Source organism: Choristoneura fumiferana, chromosome 13 (assembly GCF_025370935.1).
Source record: "Choristoneura fumiferana chromosome 13, NRCan_CFum_1, whole genome shotgun sequence".
NCBI classification, from domain to species: domain Eukaryota; kingdom Metazoa; phylum Arthropoda; class Insecta; order Lepidoptera; family Tortricidae; genus Choristoneura; species Choristoneura fumiferana.
This window is the reverse complement of record NC_133484.1, coordinates 15,739,361-15,754,302: the sequence shown is the minus strand read 5'-3', so window position 1 is coordinate 15,754,302 and position 14,942 is coordinate 15,739,361. Positions and strand designations below refer to the sequence as shown.

The 14,942-nt window shown below is 38.3% G+C and overlaps 1 protein-coding gene across 22 annotated transcripts in view; it reads right to left on the bottom strand.

Annotated features, from left to right (window-relative positions):
* Positions 1-14,942, bottom strand: part of LOC141434168 (uncharacterized) — a 500,735-nt gene that overhangs the window by 410,551 nt on the left and 75,242 nt on the right. Inside the window, exons 5-6 of one of the 22 annotated variants that reach the window (XM_074096498.1) lie at positions 12,045-12,203; positions 10,299-10,540 (exon numbers count right to left, since the gene is read on the bottom strand). The exons of 18 other annotated variants lie outside the window; for them this stretch is intronic. In XM_074096498.1, the coding sequence (XP_073952599.1) occupies positions 10,314-10,540; positions 12,045-12,203 (386 nt within the window). In that variant the 3' untranslated portion in view covers positions 10,299-10,313. Of the gene's footprint in view, positions 1-559; positions 844-7,208; positions 8,033-8,674; positions 9,124-10,298; positions 10,541-12,044; positions 12,204-14,942 lie in introns of those variants that run through there. 3 more of the 22 variants (XM_074096517.1, XM_074096491.1, XM_074096495.1) reach the window with 3 other exon arrangements.

Sequence of the window (14,942 nt, the reverse complement as noted above, 5' to 3'; positions counted from 1 at the left end):
ATTTTGGTAACTTTATTACCACACTACAGACCTGGTTCTGGTCGGTAATAATAGCAAATGTAAATGTATGTTGCTTTTAAAACGCAAACGACGTTTTATGAAATCGTTTAATCTGGGAGCCATCGTGACAAAATTGAAAAAAAAAATGTGAAAAATAGGCAGTTTTTCTAGTACTACGAGGTAAACAAGGGTCTTTCGAAGCTGCAACCTTGAATATACACTAATGACAGTGGTCCTAAATACCGCTGTTAATTTGCGATTTTACCAAGTGTACTTGAACAATTTCAGAATGACGTTACTTAAATGACTAGAGCAGGTAGGAACCCTTTTTACCCGACTAGGGTTATTGAAATTAGCATGTCACTATCGAACGAAGTCTGTGGAAATATGTGGTTACAACACAAAGAGATAATAACTTCTTTTTTCATTTCAAATTGTACTCGTAGCTTTTCTTCTCAAATTTTTCACTACATAAATCCATGGACTTAAGAACCTTTCTCCTTACTTTCGTCAGAAAAAAAACGAAAATTCCATGCCAAAAATGTGACAATCAAGAAAAAATAGTAGCTTATTTTCAATCAATTCCCTCAATTTCTACTCCTTGTTGTACTACTGTGCTATAATAAGAATAATTAGAATTTGACTGATATTCCTCGCAATGAGTGTGGGGACCAGCAGTGCTTACTACAGCTAACCCTCGAGTCCTAATTCGGTTATTGCAACCTCTGAAACTGCAAATCCAAGATGTAACGCCGTTGCCTCCCTCGTAGTTCTTGTAGTAACTATTATTGCTGTACTTTACACCAAGCTTGCCTCTTTTAGTGGTAAAAAATACCGCGTCGCCTTAAATAAAAAAATATTAATTTGAAAGTTTTATTTTTTTGATTATAAAATGTTTTTAAGTTTTGGAAAGAATTTTCATGCATTTTTTTTGTAGAATAAGGCAGCTTTAATGCTTTTTTTAATAGTCATTAAGTATACAGTTTCAAGATAAAATACGATTTATTCCTTGCTTTGGTCGATCTCACACATTCACACATTCATTTCACACAATTTTGGCAAACAAAAATATTGTTTTATTTGCGATACTAATTTGCTATTATCTTTATAAATTAAAAGTTAGGTGACTTTGGTTTGTTTGATAGAGCTCCATATCAAGTAGGGCTTGCAATCCGGATAACCGGATATCCATATTATCCGGATATCCGCCCATTTTCAAATCCGGATAGGAAGCTCTTCATTATCCGGATAATTCGGATAATTCGAATATCTGATATTAAGCGCGCGCTCGCGCATTGTGAGAGGTTATTGTAGTTATGCATACACACAGATAAATTTATTTTTGTATTAGGAAGGTTTACATGCAATACTTATTAGTTAGGTTCATTCTTAACATCTTGTTTGGTAGTGGCGGTGATGAATTTTTGGTAAGGGAGGTGGTGTATGTAAGTAATGTATGTATGTATTTATTTTATTAATATTTTTATATTTTATGTATTTTTTCAATATTCTATATATTTTTTTACCTTACAACACAAACACCTGCATTGATCACCTTTTTTCTTGATTCTATGTTAAAAGGTCGAATAACAGAGATCGCTTTTTAGCGATTAGGCCCCTGTGTTTTCTCGTCTCCCATCCTACCTTTTATGTTATGATTTCATTTTGTTCTGAATGTTTTTTGGTGTTCAATACAATACGCTTTGTATTGTATTGTGTTATTTATTCTTATAATAGAGCAAGAGCCCGCAAGAGCCAGACCTTCGTTATAGTATAAAGAGGCTGAAACTTATTTATATATAGTACTAACACAGGTAAGAACGATCCCTAAATATAAAATTTGGATATTGAGGGCTTTGGAAAATATCATGTATCCCAAACGCAAACGCCATAAAATTTCACCTCAAAGTGTGTATACCATAAAACTCAATTTTTATATAATTTCTTCCTTTATTGCCAGACACTTTGTAGGGTTGCAACTCCTGCCAGCCATGTTTACAAGCTGTTTTCCAGGGTCATAACAAATCTTCTCGCACTCAGGCTTGACGACTTCCAGCCTCCCGAACAAGCCGGCTTCCGAAAAGGCTATAGTACCGCAGACAACATACATGCGTTGCGGCAGGTTTTACAGAAGACCGAAGAGTATAACCTCCGCGTTTGCCTTGCATTTGTGGACTACGAGAAAGCCTTCGATTCGATCGAGACTTGGGCTGTGCTGCAGGCTCTCTGGCGGTGCCAAGTTGACGTATCGAAGTGTTGAAGTGTCTGTACGAAAACGCCACTATGTCTGTCCGACTACAGGACCAGAGCACGAAGCCTACTTATTCCTTTGCAGCGGGGAGCCAGACAAGATGTGATCTCTCCGAAACTGTTCACCGCTGCATTGGAGGATGCTTTTAAGGTTCTGGACTGGAAAGAACGAGGCATAACATGAATGGGGAGTACTTCACTCACCTTCGATTCGCCGACGATATTGTAGTCATGGCTGAGACCATAGAGGACCTCAGTGCTATGCTCGCTGACCTCAGCAGAGTTTCTGACCGAGTTGGCCTAAAAATTAACATGGACAAGACGAAAGTCATGTCTAATGTTGTGCCAGCTCCCGTAATAGTCGGAGGCTCTGCGCTCGAAGTTGTTGACGACTACGTATACCTGGGCCAAACGATCCAGTTAGGTAGGTCCAACTTCGAGAAAGAGATCACTCGTCGAATCCGACTCGGCTGGGCAGCAGGAGCAGCAGGCAGTGTCTTTTCGGCCAAATTACCGCAGTGTTTGAAGTCAAAAGTCTTAGACCAGTGTGTGTTCCAGTGATGACATACAGATCTGAGACGTGGGCGCTAACGATATAAGGAAGCTCAAAGTCACTCAAAGGGCTATGGAGAGGTCTATACGGGATAGAATCAGAAATGACAGTAGAACTAAGGTTACGACATAGCCCGAAGAATTGCGAAACTGAAGTGGCAGTTGCTCGCAGGACTGATGGCCGATGGGGTTAGAAGGGAGACGAGCTGTCGGTAGTCCAACAAGATGGAGCTACGACCTGGTTAAGATAGCTGGATCGCGTTGGATGCGGAAAGCGCAAGTTGGTCTGAGTGGAGAGCCTGGAGTAGACGGCTGAGATGATGAATCGAATCTACTCTCGATTCTGAGTATTTCTGAGCAAAGTACTTTCGGTTTTCGTTAGCATAAAAAAACTTTCAGCCTTTAAAATATAACGCTGGCTGTCTGTTTGGTCCGTAAAAAATACAACACGCAGGAGACAAAGAAGTTATAAAGTGTTTTTAAGTTATTTTCGTGACAAATAATGATTTTTACGTGCGTTATAAGACAATCAGTGATTAAGTTAATTAAGATGTCGGATCGCTTTTAGGTTGCCGTACCGTACTGAGATGAAATATCCGGATAATAAAAAGTTACCGGATGTGCATAATATCAAAAACATACAAAAAAAAATCAATGCCATAGAAACATGGCTTTATTACATTGGTCATAATTTTTTTAGTTTTCTTGGCGGCAATACTGCTACTTTGTGAAATTCGAAGTTCGTGCCGAGTGACCCTTTTGAAATATATGTCTTATCTTTTCTAACTGGTTTTGTTCAGGACCTGTAAATTGAAAACCTTATTACTATTTCATAGCGCACCGTGATCAACAAATGTTAGACTATTGTAAGTTAAATTATCTTCTAGCAATGTACGCTATTTTTAGGCCATTAGGAATTCAATTAAATAGATTGTTGTTGTTTGTTTGTAATGGATGAAACCAAAAACTACAGACCGATTACCATTTACATAAGTAAGCTTTCTCGCGGGACGCAAACGTAGTTTTTTATGAATAAAATGTAACACTGTCTTCACAGATATGTATACGTATGTATGTATGTAAACTCTTTATTGTAAAAAGAAAAGAAACAAAACACAATTGACAAACTTTGAGATACATGTACAAAGGCGGACTTATCCCTTCACTAAAAGATCCCTAAAATTTTTAAGAAGCACCTATTGCGTTTAACAGGTATGCAGTGTATAAATACCATGTCATAGGAAGCGTGCTGAGAAAAACTTGATCCAAATCTTCAGAGTTGTTTTTTCGTGATGGAGTGACGAATGTCCAAACATTCAAACTTTCGCATTTGGCAGGTACCTATATTAGTTGTGTTAAAAGAATTATATCCATCCATGCCTTTAGCCATTTGCGCATGATTTTCAGACACCGTTTTGTACAAAAATACAGAAAAAAAACAATATACAAACGTTGAGATACATGTACAAAGGCGAACTTATTCTTTTGAGAGATCTCTAACACTCAACTTCTGAGTGGATGAGAGACGCATTCCGTTAAGGACTTAGGGACCGACAAAGAGAAATTGTAATTCTAAAACTAATAGGACAATTAAAATATATGAATGTAGTGAACGATTAAATAAAGTGTATTTAATTGTAATCCATATTTACTTAAGCAGTCTACTTTCAAAACATAATTATTACACTTTTATCTACTTTAATCCTCATTATGTGTGTGGGTTCCGGGGAACGTGTAGATATTTAAACCTCTAGTCCTAATTCTACTTTTGCATTTCTTAAAACGACAGTTCCAAGATATAACTCCGTTGTCTCCTTCATAGTTCTTGTAGTAACAGCTATTGTTGTATCGTACAGCAAGCTTGCCTTTTTGAGTTGTAAAAAATACGGCTTCACCTTAAACAAAAAAATAACATATTTTAGAATAGACTCTTTAACCGTCATAAATCCAAATTACGATAAAATGAGAGCCTTATTTTTGCATTTTATGACAATATTGTTAATAAAGATGATGATTACACGTGTTTAGAAAGTAATTCCTTTTTCGAATCTGACGTCCTAAGTTTCAATAAAATATTCTTAAAAATCAATAAACTTTATTGGACAGTTTTTCGTCAAACAATTTAAGTTTTAAATTACAATGTAGCATACTTATCTGTTTCCTTGTTTAATTATGTTACTTCGTCGTGGGTATGAGTTCCTCTAGTACTTACGACCTTCAAACCCTTAGTCCTTATTCTGCTCTTGCATGTTCTAAAACTACATCTCCAAGTTATGATGCCTTTTGAGCCTTCATAGTTCTTGTGATAAATGCTGTTGTTATACTTCACGCCAAGTTTGCCTTTTTGAGTAGTAAAAAATGCTGCTTCTCCTTTGAATAAAAAGACAACTATTTTTGAGTGGTCTGCTGGTTTTAGCAGTAACTATTATTATTGTGTCCCTTAATTTGGCAGTGTTCGCCACAAAATAACATGATTCAAGACCATCTTTTTGTATTTTTTAATGTAGATTTTTTTGGGCTATAATGTAACGACGAGGTTTGAATCATGTTTTTTTTTATTTTAGTTTTTCAAATTAAGGTCAGAAGGAAACAGTAATATATATTTATTTTATGATAATTAAATGAATGATGACGCCATGTGAACTGATTAATACCAATATATTTAAAAACGAACAGAAATTTTATTAAATAAATCCCTGGTCGGGTTATCCTGTCATCACACGCACTTGTTTTTTTACTATTCTCGAAATGGCTTTCAGTAGATTTTATTGCACAATATTTCAAATGGTTTATGGTTCAATCAAATAATAATCGAAGCATAGAATCTACTTATGTATCTTCATTATGTGTATGAGTTCCTACGCTACTTAGGAACTCTAAACCCCTAGTCCTTATTCTGCTCCTGCATTTCTTAAAACTACATGTCCAAGTTATGAGGCCGTTCATGCCTTCATAGTTTTTGTGGTATATGCTGTTGTTATACTTCACACCAAGTTTTCCTCTTTTAGTTGTAAAAAATACTGCTTCACCTTGAAAGAAAGTATTTGAAAAGAATTTGTAATTAATTACAACCAAAATTAAAGAAGTGCATGGTACGAGTGCGAGCCTGTCTCTTGGGATGGAGATCACAACCTGCTGTAAGTACTAAATAATACGTTTTACTGCAACCTGCAGCAAACCGTATTGTATGTCTGTCTGGCCAAAGTAAGTATTAGAATGACAGATAAAGACACATTAGCTTAACAGGTGATTATAAATAACGGGGTTAATAAATAATAACTTAATAACAGAATCAGATTTTATGAAGAACAATCTATTTCATAAAGATAATGTTAAATATATATTAAAAATCGTCTTAAAACTGCTAAATTAAACAGGCAGTTAAGAGAAGATGGATGTTAATTAATAACCCAAGACTGAAAACTTAATCTTCATAATGGTCATGTGTTCCAGAAGCACATAAGACCTCTAAACCCCTAGTCCTTATACTGCTCTTACATTTCTTAAAACTACATCTCCAAGTTATGATTCCATTCGAGCCTTCATAGTTCTTGTGATAGAGACTTTTGTTATACTTCACGCCGAGCTTCCCTCTTTTAGTTGTGAAAAATACTGCTTCACCTAAAATGCAATATACAAGAATGAGCATTTAGAAAATTCATGATGATTGTTGCGTTTTCATGGTAGATGCGGGTTTTGGAAAATATACTATTTGTATGATAACGCTTATTATATTTGTTAAACATTATGTACAGTAACGACAATGAGTTACACGTACCTACGAGACGAATGAATTACCTACACCTTAAGGGACAAAATAGTTACAAATTTTAATGCTGTAAGGTTAATCATAACACGTATTTATTATAATACTAATTTTCATATCCATGATTACAGTAGTAAAAGATGAAAAGAAACGTGATATAATATTGTTTTCATAATCAATATCAGTGCAATACCGAACTGCGAAGTAGGTACGCGTTTAGTTGGGAACTTATCGCCTAAATACGCAATTACATTTTTGCGAATGTTTTTATTTATGTATCTTTGAGAGTTTGAGTATCTGCAATTAACAATGCCTTTAAGTAATATGTCCATCCCAGCCTATATACGTCCCACTGCTGGGCACAGGCCTCCTCTCAGAACAAGAGGGCTTGGGCCATAGTTCCCACGCGGGCCCAGTGCGGATTGGGAACTTCACACGCACCATTGAATTGCTTCGCAGGTTTGTGCAGGTTTCCTCACGATGTTTTCCTTCACCGCAAAGCTTTTGGTAAATTTCAAATGTAATTCCGCACATGAATTTCGAAAAACTCAGAGGTGCGAGCCGGGGTTTGAACCCACGACCCTCTGCTTGAGAGGAGATAGGTCAAACCACTAGGCCACCACGGCTATATGTAATATGTATTTTAAAATATTATTTACTCATTTTCATTATCTGTGTCCTTTTCAGTAATATTTTGTGCCTCCAAAAACACCATGATGTCAGTTTCCCCCTCATGATCATTTCCAGCAATGCTCTGTATCAACTCCTTCTTCAAACTCCAGTCGCTTTGCTTAAGCCTCTGCCTACGCGTAGAAGCCCTTTGACCAGTACAACTGAGTCTTTTTTTAGAATTCCTTAGTATTCTTTTGAAAAATTCCTGACAATCTACTTCAGAGAAAGTCGAATCAGATTCTTGAACAAGAGCGTGAAAACATTTCATAAGATTGGTAAAACGTTTAAATGGAATTTTCAAACCCTCAGTCTCACTTCGGGTGGATCCCGTCCAAGAGCAATGGAGAAGGCATTCACGTTCGACGAAGTAATCCACCAGCTTATAACATGAGTTAAGACCTATGCTTGTACCGCTAAATCCACAGATTAATTTCATTTCCGAAACAACATCAGAAAAAAACTCTTCATTACTCAAATTTTCTTCAAGCTCTTCTAAGTCTTGCAAGTTTTTTGCAGGTTTTATTCTTCGTGAGGATGATAAATTGCTAGCTGATTGTGGTGTAGTGTCGTCACTATTTACGAGGTCCCTCGGTCTTGTGTCTCTAAAATGATTAAATGATGATTGTAGTTTCGACAACTGCTTCATCATCTTGGTTTGATTGGCCAGTACTGCCAATAGTAATGTTTTTTCCGAGTCTTCTGAAACTGATATTCCGACAATCTTGTCTTTACCATTGGATTTTGGTAAAGGAACTGAAGAACACGCAGATATTTTTTTACAGTTGGATCGATCTGTAAAATAATGATATATTAGCTTAAGGCCATAAAATATAATTATAACATTGTTCTTCGCTGATGTGCCACAACTTTATGAAAACGGACATCACTACTAGTATTTATCATAGTAAAAGCCGCACCGCAGACTAACCTTTGTGTCATCTTAGGTTCAACAAAAATAATAACAAGTAATTAATAGCAAAAGAAATTTAATTCGTAAAAGCTGCTCTATGTTAAAATAACTGTATAAAAATGAATAACTATGAACAAAATATAAATCTAGATTAAATAGTACATAATAAACTTACATTAATACGTCATTCGTATCTATAGTAAGGCTCGATTTGATTACACAAAATATCACCGATTTACGTATCGCGTTGAGTAAGATCTCACTAAGCGTAGCTTATACTTAGCACAATTTTTCGAAATATACATACATAGATTTTGAGATAGTTAGAGATCAACAAATAAACTAAGTAGATCTATATCTAAATATAGCAACAATACTAATATACTCAGCGGCACAAAATTTGGCCCAAATTACCGATTCTGCATACATTTGAGGGCCAGATTTTTTGCCGCTCAGTATATTACGTAGAATCGAATTTATTTAACAATAGTGTCATAAATTATTGCTCTATAATTATCGGAGTATCACTTTACTAAATACTATTGATCTTTTTTTTCTTCAGGGTTTGGAGGACGCAGCCAGAGGTCTGTTCTGGGTAGTATTCGGGGGAAGCTTAAGGGGAGCGCGAGGGACGGAGCGCGTGGTGAAGTGAGGGGGGAAGAGAAGAGGGCAGCCGCGGTGGCGAGGAGGCTAGCGGCACTGGATGTGGGGGATGGGGAAGGGGTGGAGGAAGGAGGCAGCGCGCGCGGGCGCAGCTGCACGAAGGCTCCGTTGCCGCACCGCGCGTGTGAGGGAGGCACGTGGTTGTGCTTGTCGCCGGACGCGACCAGCTTGCCGGCGGAGAGACGCACGCGCGCGCGACACCCCATGTGCTTAGACGAGCAGTAGAAGAATCTCCCGCCGACCTGCGAATACGTGAACCCGTGGAGCACCAGGATGTATTTCCCTTTTTCCGTCGGAATGAACTGGACGTCTGAAATTTGACAAACTAACTAAAAAAATGTTCCGAGATGAACGAAAAACATTTATTAGTGAATATCTGGTACATGTATTAGTTTTATTTCAAATGAAAAGATAATCATACAACAAAGCAAATGTTTATCAGTTACAAATAATATACTAAACATAATACAAACACAATAGCAAATCAGCAATCAAATACTTACTAATAAGCTTATTTCGAAATTAAAACTTCTTAGTACCAAACTGTCATCAAGCAGACGACATTGTTTTACAATTAAGAGCTGTTGTCCACATATACCTGATTGAACTCACACTCAAATTCATTCAATTGTATATGAAAATATATTTTACAAGCGTCCATCCCAGGACAATAATACATAACTAAAAGACAATGAATGATGATAAGTGTTTGTTCTCGGGTCTTGGATGTTTAATATGTATTTAAGTATGTATTTATTTATATAAGTATGTTTATCCGTTGTGTAGTACCTACCCAAAGACCAAGCTTTGCTTAGTTTGGGGATTGGGTCAATTGGTATCAAGTGTCCCACGATATTTATTTATTTTTGAGTTAATATGAGCGATTAAACACACAGCAACATAATTCACCGATTTTAAATGGGGCGTACAATATTTTTTGACGAAATTGATTGTAAACTTTTCTAGTTGTTATATAACGAAAAATAAAACAATAACATTGATACATTTTCTTAATGGTGCATGTACATGTAATGTGCCTGCATTAAATATCTGCCACAGCGGAGCGCGCAAAAATATCTGACACGTCCTACCGGCCCTAGAAAGATTTGTATCAGATATTTATGCACGCTTTTGTGTCTGATATTGGTGCTGGTGACTGTACGCATCATCCCGAAATCAAACAATAAAAGTTCAATGCAATGTATAAAAAATATTTGGATAGGTAATTTACTTGAATTAAATGTGAACAATAAACAAAACAAGTGATTGGTATCCGACAATGATACAACTTTTCCGTTGTTGTTGTTACTATTTAATGCTATCATTGTAATCGTTGCTATTGAAAAAGCTGCTATCAATATAATGACAAGACACTGTTTGCGTAACAATCCATTGACATCAGCTCGAAGTCCTTACATTGTAGTTGTAGGAGACAGCATTCTAACTGCTGCGCCCCAAGGCAAATCATTTAATAAAATATATTAGAAAATGCTGGTTTTACTACACTTTGATGTACGCTCCATTTTTGCAAATGTAGCGGGGTGGCGGATGCGTGTGTTGGGTGTTGATGCGGAAGATATCGTCGCCGGAGCGCCGCAGACGCGCCTTGCAGCCTTGCATCTTGGAGGAGCACAACCAGTGGGTAGTGTTGTTGATCTGAGAGTACGTGTACCCGTCTAGCATCAACAGGAATTTCTTACCCGTCCGTGTGGGTATCAGTATCACTTCTGAAATATACAAAATGCGTTTGTTTGTGTACACGTAAGTATTTTTCTCAAACATGACCTGAAATATTGACGTTGTGTTACAAATAATAGACTGAGAAGTATCGCGCTGCAGGTGCTGTGGCTCAGCTGCGTGTTCGCGGTCACTCTAGCGGCCTGCAAAGAGATTTCATACAACTTTGCAGGCCGCTGGCCGGCCGGCAATGCGACCGTCTTTTGTTTCATTCAACGTGCGCTCTGCGACACGGCGCACGCCCACACCCAGCACCACCACCTGCAGCCGCCCGCCAGCAGCCAGCTCGACACGCGCGCACACAACAGGGCGACCAGACTAGCGTCCCGCCAGCTTGATTTCTTGTTTTTTTTTATTTTATTTCATGTCATGTTTGAGAAAAGCATTATACAAGCCTCGGCCGGAACGTGGGGTTGCCGGCCTCGCATCCCTATCTTATTTAATATGCATCGACGATGACATGTTAACGTTGATAACATTTGACACATATTCGAGCTGCATATGTTTTATTTGCATTTTGTGTTAGAAAATGGATAACATACCTACATACTAACATATCTACATCCTGCACTAGTACTTTATTTACATATGCTCGTAACTACTAAGCTAAGATACGCTGATGATTTTACATTATCCTGAATAAAGGACACCACCTGAAAGAATGACTAGATCCGTCGTTGGGGGCACTTCTAGTTCGCTTAGCCTGCTAGACCCTTTATTGATTCCGTAAAGGGCGACACCCGGTATTTTTCTTATCTATACTTAATATCCATACTAATATTATAAATGCGAAAGTGTGTTTGTATGTTTGTCCGTCTTTCACGCCGTAACGGAGCGACGGATCGACGTGATTTTTGGCATAGAGATTGTTTATGGGCCCGAAAGTGACATAGCCTATATACTTTTTATCCCGGAAAAATGGACAGTTCCCGAGGAAACGGTCCGCGATAACCGAATTCCACGCGGAAAGCCGCGGGCAAAAGCTAATATCTTATATTTCTATAAAACAATAGTATGCAAAGATAAAAAGTAAACAAGCTGTATACTTAATTAAATCTGACATGTAATTTAGTTACCTGCTTTAAGCTATACGCCGTACTCCTAAAGTCTCCATCACTATGACCGCCAATCAGAAAAAACTTGCTTGAAGATAAATTTGACTACTAATAACTCAACAGAGATAATTTTAAGTACATGGGTTTTGTATGCATTTAATTTAAATACCTACATTACAACCAAACTTCACACTACTACTCCACTAGAAAGACTGGCGATATCGTGATTTTTGGGCAATCGGTGGCTGCAAGTGGCAAGTTCTCGTTCATCTCGTGGCGTTGTAAGGGGAAGCATTTGTTCAGCAGTGGAATCTTCCGGCTGATGACAATGATGATGATGAAACTCCATACTCGACTTACAGCTTGTGGTACGCGCCTTTATTGAACACGTATGTCGGAGCTTCGTGGTTGTGCGTTGTTTCACGACGCACAATCTTACCCAATTCTAGTCGCCACACTTTCGCTCTACATCCTGAGGTCGTCCTCGAAGAGCAGTAGTAGTGCTCGCCGCGTTTTGTCTTGTTGCCAAACGAATACGTGAACCCGTCGAGCATTAGGAGGTTGTGTTTACCACCCCGCGCTGGAATCAGGATAGGTTCTGCAAAATATTCATATACTGATGAGTCGGTTAGCCGTTTTTGCTACTAACGATTTCATCTGTAAAGCTTGAGACGCACTGACATCGGTGGCGGAACGGTGCGGCGCGGCGCGGAGGCGGGACCGGTTGCAATATTCGAACTAACATGAAAGAGTCCGCATAAATACCGCGCGGGAAATAAGTGTGGCGCGGTGGACTCTTATATGGGCCACCGCTGTCACTGCGTTTCAAGCTTAAAGGATAATATTATAATAACTTTCATTATAGTCAGTTATTAACTTTCAACCACAGTGATAGTCACAGTTTTCTTATAGGTATATTCCTCGTTATTATAACTATAAATTAAATTATTTATTCGGTAGAGACTTGTTTAATACATGTATATTTAAGGGAATCCGACCGGGATACTTATTCATTTCTTTTTAGCTATTATTCTATTAAGCACCTACTTAGTTAAAACATTTTTATGAGCATCTCGAAAATATTTTGGTCATTGCCTTTTCGTTCTTATTAAGAAACTAAATATGTACAGACATCAGAGATAAGTACCTATCAACTGTTTGAATACATCGTAAAAACTTTTTCAGTCTGACGTTAGCCGTAAAAGCAGTTCACCCGTTTGAAGTTTAGAGAGAAGCCAGAGTGACCACGGTCTTCAACCTATCAACTGAGCGCACAAAGAGATAGTCAGTCACTGTCAATTTATATTTTATGATAGGTGCCATTCTGGTAGACATAGGAAGGTCGCTTGTGGTTGTGTGCGACTTCGGCGCGCTTAATCTCGCCCGTGTTGAGTCGCCACACTCTCGCATTACAGCCCCCAGTCACTCTGGACGAGCAATAGTACTGGCCGCCGGTAGCCGTCTTGTTGCGTAAAGAAAATGTAAACCCGTCGAGCAGAAGGAGTTGCTGCTTGCCATAACGCGACGGAATCATGACCGCTCCTGTAAAGTATTTGGTGTATGGTGTAGTATTTGGTGTGTATCTATCATATCAGCCAATAAACCATATGTATTCTTAACTATTCTTATTTATTGGGAATATGGAACCGTCAGAACAAATTGCGAGATACCGATAGAAGTTGTTTATGTGTGTGTGTAAGTGATGCAACTCCGCAATCCCAAGTCAATTCTACCATGGATAGTCATAGTTGTTATAATAAATATCGTACTAGACAGTAGCGTAGGAATTAACGATACGTAATATTTTTTTATGTAGCCTGTAATACGTCCCACGGCTGGGCAAAGGCCTCCCCTTTCTTTCGCCATTCTTCCCTATCATAAGAATGCATCTGCCAATCGAGCTGAAAAGCGCTCAGGTCTTCCCGCCATCTCCTTTTGGGTCTGCCTATGCTCGTTTGGCCATCCTTCGGAACCCATTCGGTAATGATTCGTGACCATCGGTCTAGATGCATGCGGCAGACATGTCCAGCCCAGTCCCACTTCAACTTAGCGGTCTTGACATGACACCCACATCGGTTATACGGGTTTTGGAGCGCAGTGCCGTGTTTCTGATTCGATCAGTTCTTCAAACACCCAGAATATTGCGCTCCATTGCTCGTTGGCAAACCTTGAGCCTGGACTTTTGAGCTTCAATCAATGACCAAGTCTGTGCGCCGTAGGTTAAGATGAGAAGAATGCACATGTCGACGAGTTCGCGCTTAAGTGACAGAGGAAGGTTGCCCTTCATTAGCGTCTTCATGGACCAGAAGCTCTTCCAAGCATTATCGATACGCCTATCGATTTCTCTTGACTGCCTGTTTTCGAAGGATGCTGCTTAGCCCAAGCAGATATACCTACTCGTCGACATACTGTATACATATCTTGCCCATCTACTGTTAACTCTACGTTTCACGCTATGGGTAATAACCTACGTAATATTTATGAAACGATAAATGTTTAACCACCAGCCAATAAACACCAACCGATTAATTTCATATTTCATACATTAAAAGAATACCACAAGCTCTTTTTACAAGAATGTAATCTTTAATATCGTTCAAAACTGTACATTTTAATTACATTTGTACCTTGATATTCCTGAGCTTGTTATAATCTATGGTACGAGCCATTTCGGTAGATGTAGGACGGCGGTGGATGATTATGCGTTGTATCGCGGCGTCTGATCTCTCCCGATTCCAGTTGCCACACTCTCGCCCGACAACCCTTAGTCAATCTGGAAGAGCAGTAATACTGCCCACCATTAGCTGTCTTATAACGGAGTGAGTAAGTAAACCCTTCGAACATGAGGAGGTTCTGCTTGCCAAAACGCGAAGGAATCATCACCGGTGCTGCAAAATATGAATGAAATAATAATTAATAACATAGATTTGACTATAGCATATTTCAATCTACAACCTTTTCTGTGACTTGCACCAACTCTACAACTCAACTCAACTCTATCTATTCTATTCGAAAACTCTCATATAAGGATGATGTGTTTTTCACGGAGGATTTCAAAAGCAGTTGATTTATTCTTCAAACAACTTTTTACGCAATTTTTTTAAGCAAAAGACGATGTATCTACGCACGTAACTAAAAAGTTGCAACGAATTAGTTCACACTGAATAAAGTGAGTGTGCATTGTGTGCTATATTATAAGTCCAGGAAATGCGTCATTTCAATTCAAATGTCATTACTTTCGTCATATCCCGGAGGAACGTTCGTTAGTCGGATTAAATAAATCCATAATTTATACTGTTAGAAATGTGAGTGAGTTTGTTAGTATATTTCTTCGCAT